This window comes from Pristiophorus japonicus, chromosome 21 (genome assembly GCF_044704955.1).
Source record: "Pristiophorus japonicus isolate sPriJap1 chromosome 21, sPriJap1.hap1, whole genome shotgun sequence".
Classification (NCBI taxonomy): Eukaryota; Metazoa; Chordata; class Chondrichthyes; family Pristiophoridae; genus Pristiophorus; species Pristiophorus japonicus.
Window position 1 is genome coordinate 7,469,002 of NC_091997.1, and position 22,485 is coordinate 7,491,486.

A 22,485-nucleotide genomic window follows, 5' to 3' on the forward strand; every position below is an offset into this window, starting at 1 on the left:
ATCAGGAAGGCAAATGGAATATTGACCTTTATTACAAAGGGGATAGAGTAGAAAAGCAGAAATCCTGCTGCAACTCTACAGGGTATTGGTGAGGCCACACCTGGAGTACTGTGTACAGTTTTGGTAGCCGTATTTAAGGAAGGATATATTTGCATTGGAGGCAGTTCAGAGAAGGGTCACTGGTTCATTCTGGAGATGAGGGGGTTGACTTAAGATAGGTTAAGTAGGTTGCACCTATACTCATTGGTGTTCAGAAGAATGAGAGGTGATCTTATCGAAACATAAGATAATGGCCCCAAGTTTCGACATGATTTGCTCCTGATTTTTTTGGAGCAACTGGTGTAGAACGGAGTATCTTAGAAATCGGAATTCTCGTCATTTAGTTTGCTTCAGTTCTAGTCAATTAGAACAGTTTCACTTTGGAACAGAATTTTTTTTTCAAAAGGGGGCGTGTCCGGCCATTTACGCCTGATTTCAAAGTTTCATGCGTGAAAAATTACTCCAAACTAACTTAGAATGGAGTAAGTGAAGATTTTTGTACGCTCGAAAAAACCTTGTCTACACTTTAGAAAATCAGGCGTAGGGAATGGTGGGGGGGGGGTGGGTTTAAAGGGAAGTTTACAAACATTAAACACTTCAGTTTTACAAATAGAGCCATCAATAATAAATGATAAATACATCAATAAATCAATCAAAAAAAAAATTAATTTTTTAAAAAATCAATAAATAAAACATTTTCTACTTACCGACTGCAGCACCGGGAGCCCTCCAACAGCGTGCTGGGATGCCCCCCGCCCCCCCCCCCCCCCCAAGCGTGTCTCTGTCAGTGTCTCTATCTCTGTCTGTCAGTGTCTGTGTTTCTGACAGCGAGTGGAGGGGGGGAGGAGAAGGGGGGAGCGAGAGGGGGGGGGGTGGAGAGAAGGGGATGGTGGGGGGGGGGGGGGAAGAAGGGGGAGGGAGGCTGAACGGACCGGGCCCGAGGCTTCAGGCAGGGCCCGTCCCCAGCACCAGATTTACAGGTAGGTGGCGTTGGGTTGGGTTGGGTCGGGGGGAGCGCGGGTCGGGGAGGTGGTGGGGGGGGGGGGGGGGGGGGGGGAGGGAGGTCAGGTTGGATCCAGTCCGGGGGCGGGGTGGGGTAGCGGGAGTCTGGTCGGTGTCTGGTCCGGTTCGGTGGGGGTGGGGGAGCGGGAGTCAGGTCGGTGTCGGGTCGGGAGGAAGCAGGAGTTGGCCGTGGGAGGAGCCTTATGCACGCAGCCCCAGTGAGGCCATTCGGCCAGGGCTAGGGACTGCGTGCATTGGCCCCTCCCACATAGCTTTGGGCGCCTGGAGCTACTGAACATGCGCGCCCACTGTAGCTGCGCTGCGCCGAGGGCCAGAGGACCTGCAGGGAGGTGGAGAATCTGGAGGTTTTTTTTTAGGCGCACTTTGTGGCGCGAAAAACAGGCGTCCAGGTCAGGACTGCGCGGCTCGAAACTTGGGCCCAATGAGAGGGCTTGACAAGGTGACTGCAGAGAGGATAGTTCCACTCATCGGGGAAACTAAAACTAGGGGACATGGTTTCAGAATAAGGAGCCATTTAAAACTCAGGAGATGAGGGATTTCTGAGGGTTGTAAATCTCTGGAATTCTCTGCCTCAGAGAGCTGTGGAGGCTGGGTCATTGAATATATTTGAGACGGAGATCGACAGATTTTTGAGCGATTAAGGAAAAAAAGGGTTACGGGGTGCGGACAGGGAAGTGGAGCTGAGTCCATGATCAGATCAGCCATGATCGTATTAAATGGCTTTGAGGTGCCAGGTGGCCTACTCCTGCTCCTATTTCATATGTTTCCCAGATTACTGGGAGACTTCTCTGCACTTTGAATATTGGCATTGTAATTTTACTATCTGCTTCAACCAGTCTAGTGTCAGCGCTGGAATGCTAAACTAGATTATACATCATCATAGGCAGTCCCTCGAAATCGAGGAAGACTTGCTTCCACTCTTGGCATGAGTTCTTAGGTGGCTGTACAGTCCAATACGCGAACCACAGTCTCGTCACAGGTGGGACAGACCGTGGTTGAAGGAAAGGGTGGGCGGGGAGTCTGGTTTGCCGCACGCTCCTTCTGCTGCCTGCGCTTGATTGCTGCATGCTCTCGGTGATAAGACTTGAGGAGCTCAGCGCCCTCCCGGATGCATTTCCTCCACTTAGGGCGGTCTTTAGCCAGGGATTCTCAGGTGTCAGTGGGGATGTCGCACTGTATCAGGGAGACTTTGAATTGGGTGCCAATCAAGCTGGCTGCTTTGTCCTTAATGTTTTCGCTGCCCATCTTTGGCTCGCTTGCCGTGGACGAGTTCCGAGTAGAGCACTTGCTTTGGGAGTCTCTTGTCTGGCATGCGAACTATGTGGCCTGCCCAGCGGAGCTGATCAAGTGTGGTCAGTGCTTCAATGCTGGGGGTGTTGGCCTGGATGAGGACGCTGATATTGGTACGCCTGTCCTCCCAGGGGATTTGTAGGATCTTGCGGAGACATCGTTGGTGGTATTTCTCCAGTGACTTGAGGTGTCTACTGTACATGGTCCATGTCTCTGAGCCATACAGGAGGGTGGGTATTACTACAGCCCTGTAGACCATGAGCTTGGTGATAGTTTTGAGGGCCTGGTCTTCAAACACTCGCTTCCGCGGGTGGCCGAAGGCTGCACTGGCGCACTGGAGGCGGTGTTGGATCTTGTCGTCAATGCCTGTTCTTGTTGACAGGAGGCTCCCGAGATGAGGGAAGTGGTCCATGTTGTCCAGGGCCATGCCGTGGATCTTGATGTCTGGGGGGGCAATGCTGTGCAGCGAGGACAGGCTGCTGGAGGACCTTTGCCTTACAGATGCCCATGCTTTCGTATGCCTCAGTAAATAAGTCGACTGTGTCCTGGAGTCGGCCTCTGTGCGTCGTCTGCGTACTGTAGCTCGACGACAGAGGTCGGGGTGGTCTTGGATCTGGCCTGGCGACGGCGAAAGTTGAACAGCTTCCCACTGGTTCTGTAGTTTAGCTCCACTTCAGTGGGGAGCTTGTCAACTGTGAGGTGGAGCATAGCAGTGAGGAAGATTGAGAAGAGGGTTAGGGCGATGACTCAGCCCTGCTTGACCCCGGTCCGGATGTGGATTGGGTCTGTGATATGGTGGAATTCTGCATTAGGATGGAGAATGAAACAGTTAATTCAGAGACCATGGTCCAGAACTTAAAGAAGGGTAACTTTGAAGGTATGAGGCGTGAATTGGCTAAGATAGATTGGCGAATGATACTTAAGGGGTTGACTGTGGATGGGCAATGGCAGACATTTGGAGACCGCATGGATGAATTACAACAATTGTACATTCCTGTCTGGCGCAAAAATAAAAAAGGGAAGGTGGCTCAACCGTGGCTATCTAGGGAAATCAGGGATAGTATTAAAGCCAAGGAAGTGGCATACAAATTGGCCAGAAATAGCAGCGAACCTGGGGACTGGGAGAAATTTAGAACTCAGCAGCGGAGGACAAAGGGTTTGATTTAGGGCAGGGAAAATGGAGTACGAGAAGAAGCTTGCAGGGAACATTAAGGCGGATTGCAAAAGTTTCTATAGGTATGTAAAGAGAAAAAGGTTAGTAAAGACAAACGTAGGTCCCCTGCAGTCAGAATCAGGGGAAGTCATAACGGGGAACAAAGAAATGGCAGACCAATTGAACAAGTACTTTGGTTCAGTATTCACTAAGGAGGACACAAACAACCTTCCGGATATAAAAGGGGTCAGAGGGTCTATTAAGGAGGAGGAACTGAGGGAAATCTTTAGTCGGGAAATTGTGTTGGGGAAATTGATGGGATTGAAGGCCGATAAATCCCCAGGGCCTGATGGACTGCATCCCAGAGTACTTTAAGGAGGTGGCCTTGGAAATAGCGGATGCATTGACAGTCATTTTCCAACATTCCATTGACTCTGGATCAGTTCCTATCGAGTGGAGGGTAGCCAATGTAACCCCACTTTTTAAAAAAAGGAGGGAGAGAGAAAGCAGGGAATTATAGACCGGTCAGCCTGACCTCAGTAGTGGGTAAAATGATGGAATCAATTATTAAGGATGTCATAGCAGCGCATTTGGAAAATGGTGACATGATAGGTCCAAGTCAGCATGGATTTGTGAAAGGGAGATCATGCTTGACAAATCTTCTGGAATTTTTTGTGGATGTTTCCAGTAAAGTGGACAAAGGAGAACCAGTTGATGTGGTATATTTTGACTTTCAGAAGGCTTTCGACAAGGTCCCACACAAGAGATTAATGTGCAAAGTTAAAGCACATGGGATTGGGGGTAGTGTGCTGACGTGGATTGAGAACTGGTTGTCAGACAGGAAGCAAAGAGTAGGAGTAAATGGGTACTTTTCAGAATGGCAGGCAGTGACTAGTGGGGTACCGCAAGGTTCTGTGCTGGGGCCCCAGCTGTTTACATTGTACATTAATGATTTAGACGAGGGGATTAAATGTAGTATCTCCAAATTTGCGGATGACACTAAGTTGGGTGGCAGTGTGAGCTGCGAGGAGGATGATATGAGGCTGCAAAGTGACTTGGATAGGTTAGATGAGTGGGCAAATGCGTGGCAGATGAAGTATAATGTGGATAAATGTGAGGTTATCCACTTTGGTGGTAAAAACAGAGAGACAGACTATTATCTGAATGGTGACAGATTAGGAAAGGGGAAGGTGCAGCGAGACCTGGGTGTCATGGTACATCAGTCATTGAAGGTTGGCATGCAGGTGGTTAAGAAAGCAAATGGCATGTTGGCCTTCATAGCGAGGGGATTTGAGTACAGGGGCAGGGAGGTGTTGCTGCAGTTGTACAGGGCCTTGGTGAGGCCACACCTGGAGTATTGTGTACAGTTTTGGTCTCCTAACTTGAGGAAGGACGTTCTTGCTATTGAGGGAGTGCAGCGAAGATTCACCAGACTGATTCCCGGGATGGTGGGACTGACCTATCAAGAAAGACTGGATCAACTGGGCTTGTATTCACTGGAGTTCAGAAGAGTGAGAGGGGACCTCATAGAAACGTTTAAAATTCTGACGGGTTTGGACAGGTTGGATGCAGGAAGAATGTTCCCAATGTTGGGGAAGTCCAGAACCAGGGGTCACAGTCTAAGGATAAGGGGTAAGCCATTTAGGACCGAGATGAGGAGAAACTTCTTCACCCAGAGAGTGGTGAACCTGTGAATTCTCTACCACAGAAAGTAGTTGAGGCCAATTCACTAAATATATTCAAAAGGGAGTTAGATGAAGTCCTTACTACTCGGGGGATCAAGGGGTATGGCGAGAAAGCAGGAAGGGGGTATTGAAATTTCATGTTCAGCCATGAACTCATTGAATGGCGGTGCAGGCTAGAAGGGCTGAATGGCCTGCTCCTGCACCTATTTTCTATGTTTCTATGATCCGTTGGTAAGGATCACGGCTTGCATGTCGTCGTGGAGGAGGCAGAGGATGGTGATGAACTTTTGGGGGCATCCGAAACAGAGGAGGACGCTCGATAGACCTTCGCGGTTGACGGAGTCAACGGTCTTTGTAAGGTCGAAGAAAGCCATGTATAAGGGCTGGCGCTGTTCCCTGCATTTTTCCTGCAGCTCTCACGCTGCAAAAATCACGTCCGTTGTGCCCCGGAGGGGATGAAACCTGCACTGCAACTCCGGGACGAGCTCCTTGGTCCCGGGGAGAAGACGGTTGATGAGGACTCTAGCAACGACTTTCCCAGTGGCTGATAGCAAGGAGATTCCACTGTAGCTTCCGCAGTCGGACTTGTCCCCTTTTTTTAAAGATGGTCACGATCACTGCATCTCAAAGATCTCCCGGCATGCTCCCTCCAGATGAGAGAGACACGGTCATGTATTTGTACCAGCAATGCCTCTCTGCCATACTTCAGTGCCTCAGCAGGGATTCCATCCACTCCGTAGCCTTGTTTTTTTAAGCTGTCTTAGGGCTTTTTCTACCTCGTGCAGTGTTGGGGTCTCACTGAGGTGGTGGCGGGTAGCATGTTGCGGAATGGAGTCGAGAACACACGAGTCAAAGGCAGAGACTTGATTGAGGAGATCTTCGAAATGCTCCTTCCAGCGGGCCCTGACTGCCTCGGTGTCCTTGATGAGTGTTTCCCCGTTCTTGGCCAGCAGCGGGGTGGTGCCTTGGGTGTTTGGACCGTAGGTGACCTTGACTGCGATGAAGAATCCTCGCACATCATGGCTGTCAGCCAGCTGCTGTATCTCCTGTGCTTTCTCCATCCATCACCTGTTCTTTTGGTCCCGAGTTTTTTGTTGGGCCTTAGCCTTGAGCCGTCTAATACTGCTTTGCTGCTCCCGAGTTGGGTGGTTGTTTAAGGTTCAGAAATGCCCTGCGCTTGCAATCTATTAGCTTTTGAGTCTCCTGATCCTTTTCATCAAACCAGTCCCGGTGTTTCCTGCTTGAGTGACTGAGCGTCTCTTTGCAGGCACAGGTAATGGTGGCCTGGAGGGCAGACCAAATGCTGTGGGCATTTTGCGTCTCTGGGTCATCAAGGCACGCCAGGTTCGCTGTGAGGCGCTGACTATGAAGGGCTCTCTTGGCTAGGTCCTTAAGTGCCCCGGCATTGACTTCGATTATACACAAATCCTGGACTAGTCTTATGCCTGCAATACTCTAACTCTGAGGTGAGAGTGTTGATGTGCCAAGACTGACTTTTTAAAAAGCTACTGGAGATTGCCCCTCACCAGAAATTAAGTGTAATGTTATGGATAAGATGTGTAAAGTTCTAGGGATGCTACTTTGTGAATTGTATAACATTTTTTGGTTCAACACGTGGAAGAGTTGGTAAAGCTGTGTTGTTTTCATACGATGAAGTGATACCATTTTGATACAATTGCCATTATTGAATATGGTTAATGAAATAAACATTGGCTGCCTAAGTCCCTTTGTTTTTAAAAAAAAATGAGTTGGCAGATATTCAGATCACTGGTGAACAGTTGACCTCAAAAGAAAAATAATTGGCATTTGCAATGTCTAATTTTGATTCAATTTTGTACATTCTTAAGAGTTTATGACCTTGTGCAATGGCTATGAACTTGGAATGCTGACAGCATTGGGCTATGTTATAGCTCATCTTCCTGTTAAAATGGAGGTGCTTTCCCCAGGGATGGATAATTGGAGAGTACATCTCCCAATGACTAGCGTGGCATTCGGCAGAGTCCTGTGAACAGGTTTGCCATTTTGTTTAGATTTAATTTATTGAATGCCATTCGAGCGAGATAGCAACGGACTGAACTGTTTTTTTTAGGTGCCAACCGCATAGACCTAACTTTAGACACATGCTTTTCAGAAAGCATTTTGTTCAGCCTGAATATTTGCCAGTAACTAGATTAAACAGAATGAAGTTAAAAATAATTGAAGCCACGTGCTATATTATGCAAAAGAAATATGAGCATTGTCATGATCTGAATCCCTGGACATTTTATCTGTGTCTTCTGAATGTGAAAGATAAATGTGCCAATACATAAATGATCTTGTCGGCAACAGAATGCAAAAGTAGATGGGCTAAAAATTTTGCTTTTTTTTAAAAAAATGTCGTCACTCATGCTAAATATATTCTGTCTTAATTAATTTGGTAGCATTTTATTGCTTATCTATGGAATTGATTAAAGTTTTTTCCATTTAAATCAAATGGTTTTTTACCAATTAGGCTAGTTTATTGAATTTCACCTCCTAAAAACCTGATCACCAGCGAGGGGTGTCAGTGCTGGGAAATAGAACTGTTTGTATTTCAGGTAAGTTTCGTGTTGGTGTGAAGATGAAACGGATACTATTTTGATGCGAAACTTAGAATCTAAATTGGTGTGAAGGCAGGAAGTGGCTTTGAAGTGACGTGAGGCACCTTCTCTGAGGAGTTTCACTCCATTTAGCTCCAGTGTCCGGTTGGTCATTGACTCTGGATTTTGGCTGCATTCACACTAACTGTAACATTGGCGCAAAGTGAAACTGCTTTACGCAAATGCCATGGTTGTAATATAAATACACCCTAAGACTACATTTATAGAAGTTTATAACACAGTAGGAGGCCAATGGGCTTATTGTGTCCGTGCCGACTCTCTGCCAGAACAATCCAAAACTAATCCCATACATGCCCTGCATCATCTTTGAAATGATTATCTACTCTTCCCTTAAAATATGCAATATTCTCTGCCTCAACTACTCCTTGTGCCAAAGCATGTCATCCTCCGGCAGCTAGAAAATGAATACACTACTACATTCCAATATATATTCTTTAAGGCCTAGGACTGGGTGGGCCCATAAACTGCTTTAGAAGTACTGAGACTGCATTTAACTTCCACTGTGCACATTTCCTAGTTTCTGGATTAAAAGCTGACTGATCATCAGACCTTTTCACCAATGTGTAAAATTGATGAATTTAACCGGTGTATTTGCCTTTTTCAGAGCTCTCTGAAGTGTTGTGGGATATGGTTTTGCACCTTGGACTATCCGTAAACAACTTCGGCGGATCTTTTCTCCTCTTCTTCGTATTTGCTGCCTTTGCTGTGCTGACGATAACAATTCTTCTCATCATGGAGGGCCTTTCTGCGTTTCTGCACGCTCTTCGTTTGCACTGGTAAGAAAGAAGCTTAATCCCCAAAGCTTGCTCCATTTGATGGGAGTTGCCATTGTCAAAGAAGTTTAAAAAAATATTTAAACTGTGTTGGTTGAATGGCTGAACAAATGCAATACATGTTGTGATATTGAGCTATGCGCATCAAGAAAGTCCTGGGTTCAACCCCTGGTCTTTGTTGATCATCTATATCTTGGGCAGGGCAGTAGGGGATACAATGGGCCCAAGTTTCGGCCTCAGTGGCTCCTGATTTTTTTGGAGCAACTGGTGTAGAACGGAGTATCTTAGAAATTCAAATTCTCGGCATTTAGTTTGCTCCAGTTCTAGTCAGTTAGAACAGTTTCACTTTGGAACAGAATTTTTTTTTCAAAAGGAGGCGTGTCCGGCCACTTACACCTGTTTTCAAAGTTTCAGCAGTGAAAACTTACTCCAAACTAACTTAGAATGGATTAAGTGAAGATTTTTGTACACTCAAAAAAACCTTGCCTACACTTTAGAAAATCAGGCGTAGGGAATGGGGGGGGCGGGGTTTAAAGGGAAGTTTACAAACATTAAAGACTTCAGTTTTACAAATAAAGAGCCATCAATAATAAATGATAAAAACATCAATAAATCAATCAAAAAAATTAATAAGAAATATATATTTTTTAAATCAATAAATAAAACATTTTACTTACCGACTGCAGCACTGGGAGCCCTCGAACAGCGTGCTGGGATGCCCCCCCCCCCCCAGTGTGTCTGTCGGTGTCTCTTTCTCTCTGTCTGTCTGTGTATGTCTCTCACTGTCTCAGTGTCTGTTTCTGACAGCGAGGGGAGGGAGGCAGGCAGAGGGGGAGGGGAAGGGGAAGGGGCCGGGGGGCGAAAAGGAGAGGAAGAGGAGTTAGGGAGGCTGAATGGGCCGGGCCCAAGACTTCGAGCAGGTCCCGTCCCCAGCACCAGATTTACAGGTAGGTGGCGGGGGGGCGGTCGGGAACACTGGTCGGGAGTGGGAGGAGGGAGCGCGGGGGGGAGGGAGGTCAGGTTGGGTCGGGTCCAGTCCGGGGGGGGCGGGTGGGGGCGTTCGTGAGCGCCGGTCCGGTCTGTGGGGGGGGGGGGGGGGGGGAGCGCCGGTCCAGTCCGGTCCGGGGGGGGAGCGGGAGTCGGGTTGGTGTCGGGGTCTGGGCGGGGGGCAGCGGGATTTGGGTCGGGGTGAAGCAGGAGCTGGGTGTGGGAGGCAGCCTTATGCACGCAGCCCCAGTGAGGCGATTCGGCCAGGGCTAGGGGCTGCGTGCTTCGGGCCCCTCCCACACAGTTTTGGGCGCCTGGAGCTACTGCACATGCGTGCCCACTGTAGCGCGCATGTGCAGAGGTCCTGGCAGTTTTCAATGCAGGGACCTAGCTCCGCCCCTACAGCTTGTGCTGCACCGCGCCTGACTCTAGGACCAGCAGGGAGCCGGAGAATCTAAGTTTTTTTTTTAGGCGCAATTTCTGGCGCGAAAAACGGGCGTCCAGGTCCGGGCCCGAAACTTGGGCCCTATATATGGCCTCTGTGCCCCAGCTAGGAAAAAAATAGCTGGGATTCACAACGCATTCAGCAATAGCAACTTCCATTATATAGTGCATTTTAATGTTAAATAATATACCAAGGCACTTCATGGAGGTATAATCAGACAAAAATAGTCAATTCGTGTCGAGTTACTCCTGGTGGAAAGTATAAGTATTCTGAGGATTGAATCCTGCTTGGCTGTGTTGCCCCACACTTGAATAGCCTGTTGCTGATGATCGTCTGGGTTTACTGTTAAAAGTACCGGCAAGCTGCTGGCATTTGCGGATCCATACCCCAACATTAGTCAGTGCCTTCAGAAGAGAACGGATGAAAATCAGTCACGGGTAAATCATTTTTTTTTTTTTATTCGTTCATGGGATGTGGGCGTTGTTGACCAGGCCAACATTTATTGTCCATCCCTAATTGCAATTGAGAAGATGGTGGTGAGCTGCCACCTTGAACCGCTGCAACCTGTGTGGTGAAGGTACTCCCACAGTGCTGTTAGGGAGGGAGTTGCAGGACTTTGACCCAGCGACGATGAAGGAACGGCGATATACTTCCAAGTCAGGATGGTGTGTGACGTGGAGATGGTGGTGCTCCCATGTGCCTGCTGCCGCTGCCCTTGTCCTTCTAGGTGGTAGAGGTCGCGGGTTTGGGAGGTGCTGCCGAAGAAGCCTTGGTGAGTTGCTGCAGTCCATCTTGTAAATAGTACACACTGCAGCCACGGTACGTTGTGATGGAGGGAGTGAATGTTTAAGGTGGTGGATGGGGTGCCAATCAAGCGGGCTGCTTTGTCCTGGATGGTGTTGAGCTTCTTGTGTTGTTGGAGCTGCACTCATCCAGGCAAGTGGAGAGTATTCCATCACACTTCTGACTTGTAGATGGTGGAAAGGCATTGGGAGTCAGGAGGTGAGATACACGCTGCAATATACCCAGCCTCCGACCTGCTCTTGTAGCCACAGTATTTATGTGGCTGGTCCAGTTAAGTATCTGGTCAATGGTGACCCCCAGAATGTTGATGGTGGGGAATTCGGCCATGGTAATGCTGTTGAATGTCAAGGGGTGGTCGTTAGACATTCGCTTGTTGGAGATAGTCATTGCCCGGTACTTGTGTGGCGCGAATGTTACTTGCCACTTATCAGCCCAAGCCTCATTATCGTTCAGGTCTTGCTTCATGCGTACATGAACTGCTCCATTATCTGAGGAGTTGAAAATGGCACTGAATACTATGCAGCCATCAGCGAACATCCCCACTTTTGACATGATGGAGGGAAGGCTATTGATGAAGCAGCTGAAGATGGTTGGTCCTAGACACTGCCCTGAGAAACTCCTGCAGTGATGTCCTGGGGCTGTGATGATTGACCTCCAACCACCACAACCATCTTCCTTTGTGTTAGGTATGACTCCAGCCAGTGGAGAGTTTTCCCCCTGATTCCCATTGACTTCAGTTTTGCTAGGGCTCCTTGATGCCACTCTGTCAAATGCTGCTTTGATGTCAAGGGCAGTCACTCGCCTCACCTGGGATTCAGCTCTTTTGTCCATGTTTGGACCAAGGCTGTAATGAGGTCTGGAACAGAGTGGTCCTGGTGGAACCCAAACTGGGCATCGGTGAGCAGGTTATTAGTAAGTGCCTCTTAATAACACTATTGATGACGCCTTCCATCACCTTGATGATTGAGAGTAGACTGATGGGGCAGTAATTGGTCGTATTGGATTTGTCCTGTTTTTTGTGGACCGGATGTATCTGGGCAATTTTGCACATTGTCGTTTAGATGCCAGTGTTGTAGCTGTACTGAACAGCTTGGCTAGAGGTGTTGCTAATTCCGGAGTGCAAGTCTTCAGCACAATGGCCGGGATGTTGTCGGGACCTATAGCCTTTGCTGTATCCAGTACGTTCAGCTGTTGATATCGTGGAGTGAATCAAATTGGCTGAAGACTGGCTTCTGTGATGTTGGGGACCTCAGGAGGAGGCCAATATGGATCATCCACTCGGCACTTCTAGCTGAAGTTGGTTGTAAATGCTTCAGCCTTGTCTTTTCCACTTGCGTGCTGGACTCCGCCATCATTGAGGATGGGGATATTCATGGAGCCGCCGCCTCCCATTAATTGTTTAATGGTCCACCACCATTCACAACTGGATGTGGCAGGGATACAGAGCTTTAATCTGATCCGTTGGTTGTGGGGTCGCTTAGCCTTGTCTATAGTATGATGCTTCTGCTTTTTAGCATGTATGTTTCCCTGGCCAAGCTGTTCCATTATCGCTATGACACTAGCATCTGCCCGACAATATGGAACATTGCCCAAGTATGTTCTATCCACAAAAAACAGGATAAATCTAATCTGGATAATTTAATACCCTGTCAACCTCCTCCCAAAATAGAATTGCTGCTGTCTCATTTAATTTCGCAAATGTCCATAGGAAGCCAAGTGTAGTTACTATTGACGTACGCAGTAGGCAACAAAAAACGGTTTCGTCTTGAGCAAAAGGTTTAGCCCTTTTGAAGAACTGAAACATGGAAATTGTCAATTGACTAGGAACAGTTAGTAGGTGATGGGGGGAAAGTATAGAACATATTTGCTCCTATAGTTTGGAGGTTAGAGAGGACAGTTCATTTGTCAAGGGCAGTCAGCCAAATGGACAGGATTGAAGCCGATCGGAAGAAAGAGTGGGTACGATGGGTTGAATGGCCATTTCTTAGCCGTGATCCATGCTCTTAAAGAAATGGATGTGTGTGAAATGCACTGTTCCATTCTATGCACAATGCCTGCAGGTACTCAATAGAACACTGCAGAGAGATTGGATTGCTGTACAGTAATCTTTCAAAAATAGATTTAAAAATATGATGCTTTGTCCTGGAAGATTGTCTATATGCCTTATACGATCAGTACACAAGTTGCATTTCAAAAAATAACTACCACTTGGGTAGTTATTAAACTGATTTTTCTTAAATTGTACATTTTTCTTCTTGACTTTGATGTAAGACATATGGCATGTGACTACTGAAATAGCAATCCTCACACTGCCAGTGAAAATACTGTTGCCTCTGATGTGATTTATTTTTAAAATCAATTATCTGCGGAAATCTTTTGGACTTTCATATCTTAAAATAATACTGAGAAACTAACACAAAAACAGAAAATGTTGGAAATACTCAGCAGGTCAGGCAACATCTGTGGAGAGTGAAAGTGTTAACGTTTCAGGTTGATGACCCTTTTCAGAACTGGAAAAAGTTAGAGATGTAACTGTTTTTTATGAAGGTGTAGGGGGAGGGAAAGGGGGTGGGGGGAAGGGGAGGAAAGAACAAAAGGGGAGGTCTGTGATAGGGTGGAAGGCAGAAGAGATTAAGAGAAAAAGCGATGATGTGCAATACACAAGAAGATAGTAATGGGACTGAGAAACTAATGTTATCAATCATTTTGTGGTGTTTGTGGGGCCGGGGTGGGGTGGGGGCGGTGAGGGAGAAGAAAATGGGCCTAATTTTAAGTGGTTTTTTTTCCTGCAAATGTAAGTTTGAGATACACTATGCTTGAACGGTTGCTTATGTTTTATTAATGGTCAGTGATTGTCTCCTTGGGGCTGGCTAATTTGAAGTTGACAAAAACTGGCATGAAACTAGAAAAATATTATTAAACTCCAAACTAAAGCTTTGCAAGAACGTGCAATCTAGATGAAAGCTATATATTCCAATCATTCATTTAAAATCAAAATTGATCACTTTTATATAAAAAAAAAAGTTTCCTTCCTTTTGTCACGCACACTGAGGAACACATCCTGGTGGTATCCATCTATGATCACCTGAAATGCAGAGATTTTAGGTTTGTGAAAGTGCTCACCTCATAGATCTCCTTTCACAAATTATTCTCCCAATAACATAAATTGAATCAAAGTTTCACCAAACTTTGAAGTATTTTCTCTGCTGTTCCTTTGAATCCTTTTCAAAATGAACATACTCGGAGTCATGTGTTTTTTTCCCCTAAACTTTCTATATAGTTTAATAACTTGCCATGTCAATAACTTAAGTTTTTTGTTGTCCCCTGATCTCTGGTATTCACTTATGCAGGCCAGGAATATCCCAGGTTTGATCTCTGATCTGCACTTGGCTGCTCTCAACCATGGTACAGTGTTGCAGTTGGCTTCAGTAACTGATTGGGGGGGGGGGCGAGGCGGGGGCTGCGCGCTGTGTGTGGGGGAAGGAAAGCTCAGCCTTGGCTTCTACTCTTCACTGTTATTTAGTGACTCCTGGAAATCTCTGGAAGGGGAGGATCTTACTGTCCTGTGATACATCCATATGATTGTACCACCTGTGGTTTATATGCACACCTTGAAGAATGGCCAGAGGTAAATCTGGAGAGAAGGAAATTATAGGGTTCTTTTAAATGTATGGTGTGGGATTTTCTGTTGAGACATTTTGGTGTCTTGATATTGAGCAACTGTACATTCATACTCTTTGCAGCTGACTTCTGACCTTTTTAAGTGAAACTTGATTAGATTTTAAATGTACCTTTGTGACCTCTAAACATAAGTTGCTGGGAATGTTGTGCTTATGTATGAGTGATTACTAATGTAACCGACTAAACATTAACTTTGCAGCATGCCACAGATTCCTAAAAGTAATGCAGAGTCCACATTTTAAAATATTGTTCAAACCGATGGTTTGACAAAGAAGGAGACTTTTTAAGATCAAAACAACAACCAAGTACCATGGGTGCTAGAAACCTAAAAAACAAAATGCTGGAAATACGAATCAGGTCAAGCAGCATCTGTGGAGAGAGAAACAGTTAATCTCAGGTCGATGGCATTTCGCCAGTGTTTTGATAGAGTAGACAGAGTATTTCCACTTTTGCAGAAGAGTAAAACTAGAGAAAAGAAAAAGAATGACTTGCATTTATATAGCACCTTTCACGACCACTAGTCGTCTCAAAGCACTTTACAGCCAATGAAGTAAGATAGTTACCAAGAAATCAGATAGGGAGTTCAGAAGAAAATTCTTTACCCAGAGAGTGATGAGAATGTGGAACTCGCTACCATAGGGAGTCGTTGAGTAGTATAAATGAATTTAATGTGAAGCTAGATAAGCATATGAAGGAGGAGAATAGAGGGTTATGTGAGATGAGGAAGGATGGAGGAGTCTCGAGTGGAGCATAAACACCAACATAGATTGGTTTGGCCAAATGGCATGTTTCTGTGCAGTATTATATATAAATACAATATTTCCCTGTAACATACTGGTAGCAATCTCCCAATGATGAGCACACTGTATAAATTTGCCAAATTGACAACTGTGTTTATTCATGAGCCATCTGGGATTTTCTCTACTTTCTCTCCCGTAAGAGCAAGGGGTGGGGTTTAGAAAGGAAGAGTTGGATGGGGAAGTCGAGACATGACTGGAAATTCTATTCCTAATAAGGGAAACTAAAATTGATAACTTGGGACCTATTTGGGGCAGTTATTCTTCAATGGTGGTTGTTAATTTACATGGGCAGCAAAACAGAACATTAAGTATTGAGCAGCACCTGGATAGATCAGTCTGTACAGCAGTGGTTATCCAACTGTGGGAAAGCCTTTTGAGACTTGTCTGAATGGATGTAGCTAGGAGGCAGGAAAATAAATGAAATTAATTTGCAAATGAGCTTGGAAATTTCAAATTTTCAGTATTTCACCCTGAAATATTCTGATTGCTTCCGTAACTTAACATGGCACATTTCCTGCAAAATGTTTTGTTTGCGTTTCTTCAGTTACACACTATGACAAAATGATGTTAAAAGCTAGTTATGTAAATAGCCAGAGCAAATGCATTTTACAGCCTGGTGTGGATTATGTAATTCCATTTAAAGTGCAAAGATCAGTGTAATGTAAAAGGAGCTGGGTAATTAGGTACTTCAGGCAGCATGATGTCATACTTTGGGTGCTGGGCACTTAAATCCCAGCAATGTCAATCAGCCCGGTTAAACTGATCCCTTCCAGCAGCTTAGAATATCTTATTTCAAAAGTAAATGTACAGAATAAAGAACTGGGACTTTGTGTGATTTGCCAAGCAATGATCCAAATGTTCTAGTTTCAAAATAGTGTTTGTTTTTAAACATCCCAATGACAGACATGATATTGTAAGCTATAGTAGCATTGTGATTCTAATATAGTAGATCACATTGCCTCTTAATGGAGGATATCTGAAGTACATATTTTTATAAGCCTAGGCAATCTTGGGGATCGACTCACAGTATTTCAACTGCACTGTTGCTATGTATCAGTATTATGTAATTGGTACGGGTGATGTAACCTATTTGCATGAAGTCTGGTTGCCTGTTCCCATATGCCTGGATCCTGCCTGGTCTGCTGATCAACACCTCAGAACAAACTCGCTCCAAGTAGCTTACAATCTGTGGTCATGTTGTCTCCGATGACGAGTATCAATGGTATCCATAGCTAGCAAGGCACAGAAAAATTACAAGAATGTTTTGGGGTGTGGCCTGAAATGTTTGAGAGAACTGTAGATGAGTGACAGTGATCTGAGTTCTGCCTGCCCACTTGTTCACATCTCCTTTTTTGTCATCAGTGGATGCTTCTACCATGAGGAGATGTCTGATATCATATTAACGTGGACATCCTATTTGGGGTTTCACTATCTTTTACTGCTGTCTGCTGATATACAATCTCATTAAATTCCTTTAGTTCTGTGTGCTGTGGAGTAGTCTTTGACTGACTATAGTAAACTATCTGATTTGGCATTTTATAGTGGAATATGTGGACCTCTGTACTCCGATTCTCCTTTGACTTCTGAATTCAGCATCCTCCATTCTTGTAGACTGATGATGCAACTGAGGCCTGATTGTATGAGCACTGCATTTCTTGCATGTCAAATTAAACTGAATCCGAGTTTACAATTTGTTTGTCTTCATTGTGATTTCCATAGGTGACAAGATGCCATACGTTAAATTTTCATTTTCTGTTAAATTTGTACCTTTTTACAATGAACTGATAATAGGTGGCCTTTAGCACTAGATACTGTTGAGCAGCTCTAAAATGCCTAATGGGAATTTATATTTTTATAAAAGCTCAAAAGGTTTCAAAAAGCACTTTGTACTGTTCTATCAATGATTAGCTTTTATGTATCAACACACACATATATTTTAGAGGTTGAAATACTCATAGCCTACCGTATCTATTTTTTCTCTATTTAAACACCCTGGGATGGAAACCATCATATCTGGGAATCTATCTTGAGTCCCATTTTTTTATATCTTTTTTTTGCTTGTAATAAATCTATTAAGTTCCTCTCCTTGACTTATTTTTAGGTTCCCTTGTACCACTGGTATTTTGTCCTCTTGCTCCACTGTGAAAACGGGTACAAAGTATTCATTTAACAAATTTGCCAATTCCTTATTATCCATTATAGTCTCGCCTGCATTCTGACAACTCCAGGACTTCAGCACAAAATCTAGATTGATACTTCTATATACAGTAGTACCAAGGGTGTGCTACATTCAGATTTGTTGACATGAGATGCTAAACCAAGGCCCTATTTGCCCGCTCAAGTGGATGTAAAAGGTACTTTGGTGCTACTCAAAGAAGAATTGAGTGTTCTGGCCAACATTTCCCTCTCAACTATCACCAAAAACAGACTAGCATCCATTCAATTGCTGGTTTATGTGCAAATTGGTTATGTTTGTCTACATAACATTCATTCTATTTGGAAAAAGGGATTCATTGGTTGTGAAGCACTTTAAAACATCCTATGGATGTAATAAGGTGCTTTATTAATGCAGTTTTTCTTACTTTTTAAAAAAAATATATCATTTCAGGATAGCTTTGATGTACATTTCTTAAATCGAGGTTAATCATTGAGAAATAATTCCCCAGAGCTGTTCAATGTGTTCGTGTACATTTGCAGCAAAACAATCCTTTGACTAAAGTTGTAGTTATGAAATAAAGATATGAATTCGTGGTGTGGGCAATTGGAAGGAATTGGCCATTTATCTTCTTGGAAGCACACTTGATTCATGGCCTGGAGTGCCTGAGCACCCACGCACATGTTTGGGCTGCAGAGCAGATTTAATCATATTCTGGTTATAGAAGTGTGTGGGATGTTATTGGAACAGCTGTCTGTCAGTAAAGCTTCCAGTAATCCAAAGAGCTTTGGTATGCTTCAACTCCATCTACAGAAGCGTAGCATCTATAAAAGAATAAATTTGATACCTGCAAATAGATTTTGTTAAAATAGCAGGAGACTCCCAAAATGCACGAACCTTTCTTCCTTTTGCCTACATAGTATTATACCATTTTTGTTTCTTTCAAAAATAATCTTGGAAGCATCTGATTTCAAAATCCTCAGATGCTTACAAATAAAATCATGTTTATGAATCCTAAATCAGAAATTGAGAAATGAGATCATAGCAAATTGATTCTTATAAATCAACACCATTTAGACTCGCTTACTGATTTGTTCAAGACAATTTTTTGGGAAACCAAAATAGTTCGATGAACTCAGTGGAATGAAATTGCATTAATCACTCTAACATTCTCAAAGCTAATTCCATCCCTGAGATAAAACACATGCATACACAGACACACTGTTCATAACCTTGATGTTGTATTTAACCCCAAGATGAGCTTTCGACTATACATCTGCGCCATCACTAAGTCCACCTCATCCACCTCCGTAGCATCGCCCAATTCCGCCCCTGTCTCAGCTCATCATCTGAAACCCTCATCCATGCCTTTGCTACCTCTAGACTTGGCTATTCCAACACACCCCATAAAGTTAAGCTCATGCAATATTCTGCTACCTTTATCCTAACTCGCACCAAGTCCCCTTCACTCATCACCCCTGTGCTCGCTGCCTACATTGGCTCCTGGTTAAGCAACGCCTCGATTTTAATATTCTCATCCTTGTTTACAAATCCCTCCATGGTCTTGTACCTCCCTATCTCTCCAACCTTCTCCAGCCCTACAACCCTCCCAGATACCTGCGCTCCTCCAACCCTGGCCTCATGCGCATCCTCGATTTTTTTTTTTTAATCGCTCCACCATTGCCGACTGTGCCCTCAGCTGCTGATCTCTGGAATCCCCCTCTGCCTCTGCCTCTCTTTCCTCCTTTAAAATCTACCTCTGACCAAGCTTTTGGTCATCTGCCCTGCATGGATCCTTATGTGGATCAGTGTCAAATCCTATGAAGCACCTTTGGATGTTTTACAATGTTAAAGGCGCTATATAAATGCAAATTGTTCTCTCGCATGTAGTCTACCTACCCATGTACCCTCGAGCCAGCCATTGTGTATGATGGCAGCCCATTGTGACGATACCAACACCTTTCCGTCCTGTTTCTCGGTCAAGTATAGCACCTGCACTGAATCTTACTATCGGGCACAGCTGAGGTTGCCAATGTGTGAGTGGGTATTGATTGGTACTGATTCCAATAATGCATAAACATATGCCCAGTTATTAAAAATGTCCTGTTCCTCGTGCTAAAATCATCCTTAATCTGTTAAACTCTAAAATAACTTTGCCTGTAGATGCATACATTATTTCTTTAAATATGGTCAAAACTTATTCAAAAGAAATGCTTCTAGATTTGTAAACTCATTGCTAATGCTGCTCAATGTGAAAGATGCTCGTGAAGGAGAAATTAAATTTTTTTTTACCTTTTCGTAGCCAATGTCTAGCACGACCAAATCAGGATAGTACATGCAGGATGCAGAGTCAGGCACCATGTTCTTTTTGCCCAATATTGTACTTTATCCTTACCTTTAGAATAACACTTCTGCCACTATTCCTATAGCTGCTGTGTGAGACTGACTAATAACCAGCTTTTGCTAAATTATGGACAACTTTGTGCTATGCATACAACCAACTGGGAACTGACATGGGACTGTTTTAAATCTATGTTATTGATTACCCTCACAGTTGCCAGAAAAACAATATTCAATCTATCATTCATTGCTGTGTTCAAACCCAGGTCAGAGAACCTTTTACTAACCTGCTCTGCCACCTGCTGTCCATGATGCAGGCTTTTCCTCTTGTGCTATTAGTCAATTGGCAACTCTTATGCATTTATGTATGTTGGAAATAGTTCTTTTGTTGTAAGCAATGAATGAAAAAGCATAATTAATGAGCTTTCTAAAAATATTTATCTTGCATTTTAGTCAAAGTAAATATTTTTACAGGTGGAGTTTTATTTTTTAATGTTTATATCTGTTTGCTCTCTTGCTGAACATCTATTGTATTCAGACTTCAGTATCAGAAAAAATAAATAATATTTTCTATATCACCTATTTTAATTGACTCTTAAACACCCCCCCCCCCCCCACCCACCCCATTTGATACATCCCCTCAATTCTTTTTTTGGAATGGCTGTTTGTTAAAGATTGAACATTAACTGTTTAAAATTAAACTTGTTTTCATAAAATTTAGGTTGATTTGTATTGCATAGTTTCATAGAGAAATTTTGGAGAAACTGCAATTCAAATCCAGTGACTAGATACTGCAGCATTCTTGCTTATATTTCAAATGGACCCAAAGCATATTTTAACAGGAGCTCTACCCTGCCAAGATAAATTGCAATTCCAGAGGGGTCTATAGGGATGATCTTTACTGAAATGTTAAGTAAATTATATATTCATTCTCGCTGTGTTTGTGTCTGGGAGGATGAGAAGATGAAGTGTACATAGAGATGAATTTGTTTAAAAATAACCTGAACTACGTTGTCAGAGGATGTAGTATCTACTTTGTGTTTTGATACTTGCAAAGGTTTTTTTAATTAAAATTGCTAAATTGTGACTCATCCATGAAAGTGCTTTATGGTACAAATGTGTACTGCAGTTATTTGTTCTTATTAAAATTATCTTGCTTTTGAAATGCGAAGGAAATGTGAGCCCAACATTGCAGTCCGAGATCCAGTTATCTCTCGAGACACAATGCCTTTATCTCTAACAGTCTATGAAGGGTTATTTTAAGATTTAGAAACACTAAGCCTACTAAATAGATTAGTGGCTGATGGTAAATTTAGTGCCGGATTGTTGGCACTCCAACCTGTGGGCCAGGTTCAAATCTTAGTTTTGACTAACCTTCACACTACCCTTCCTGGAAGGAGAGTTTCCCAGCTTGTCGGGTCATTGGAAGAGACATTACTTATGACACTTATCACCAAGTCGCACCTTGGATTCTTTCCCCCTACTTGTTTGGCATCTCCTCCTTGTACCTCACCGACTATCCCATCCCTCCTGCCTTTTCTTTACTGCCTGCCAAAGCTCCAAATTAAGTTTTATTTTTTCGGATATCCTCTGTCCTTTGCTTCTTTAGCTGCTGCACTGAGCAACTCTTCATCCTTGGTAATTTCACTTTCTATCTCCAACCTCCTGCTGTCTGTAAACCACTTCTTCCATATAACCTGTTCCAATGTTCAATGTCACCCCCGCAACTTTGACATCTCATGAACTCTCTACTCTCATGGTCTCAATCATTGATGAGGCAAGCTCTGAACAGTTCCTTGTATCTCTTACCACCCACATCCCCAAACTCACTTTCTTCTGTGCCTGACCCAGGAAAATACTTCCAAGTTGCTTACAACTGCACTTTCAAACTTCCACTGCCAAGAGTTTAGCTGTCCATTCACCGCAATATCTCTGCAGCTATTAGTTTGGACATCCACTTCCATATACCCCATCCCTGCCCTTCTCCCCATTAAATCCCTCACTTGTCTTCCACCCCAGTCGTTTCCCTAGTATTGCCCCGATCTTTGCTCCCTCCAGCCCAAGGGGTATATTCTTGAACATATTTTGTGCACAACTGGTTTTGCCATCCATCACCTAGAGCTGGCTGGACCATATCGAGCTCTATCTGGCTTCAGTCCCCTCTGCCAAAATTACACATTATTGTCTGATCTTTCTGGAAATCACAGATAATCCCTGGCTGCTTTTCTGTGCTTCCAATTGTCTCCTTAACTCCCCTCCTCTGCTTTCTCTATCCTCTCTTTAGCAATTAGTGTGAGATCAGGCACCAAGATAGAATGTTGATTCTACTGCCTTGGCTGCTTTCACCTTTCCCCTTGCCACCCAGTGCTCTCCTAAGAGCATCAGGAGACCCACCTCCTGCTTCCTTGATTCCATTCCCACTCCTGAGCACCCAACTTCCTATCCTGACAACCCCCCCCCCCCCATGCTAGCTGACATTTGTAAATAGTTCCTTCTCAATATGTACTGTCCCCCTTCCTTTCAAAACTGCTAGCATCACCACCTTCTCAAATAAACACTTACTCTCCACCCCTCTGTGGCAACCGCCCCCCCCCCCCCCCCCAAAATCCCAGCTTCACTTTCCTCTTCAGCCCATGGATGTGTTATCACCTACAAAATCCATGCCGATCTC

The 22,485-nt window shown here is 44.2% G+C and overlaps 1 protein-coding gene across 2 annotated transcripts in view; it reads left to right on the forward strand.

Moving 5' to 3' along the window:
* Positions 1 to 22,485, forward strand: part of LOC139233795 (V-type proton ATPase 116 kDa subunit a 1) — a 78,732-nt gene that overhangs the window by 48,724 nt on the left and 7,523 nt on the right. For both annotated transcript variants that reach the window (XM_070864327.1, XM_070864328.1), the window contains exon 20: positions 8,434 to 8,605. In XM_070864327.1, the coding sequence (XP_070720428.1) occupies positions 8,434 to 8,605 (172 nt within the window). The remainder of the gene's footprint in view (positions 1 to 8,433; positions 8,606 to 22,485) is intronic.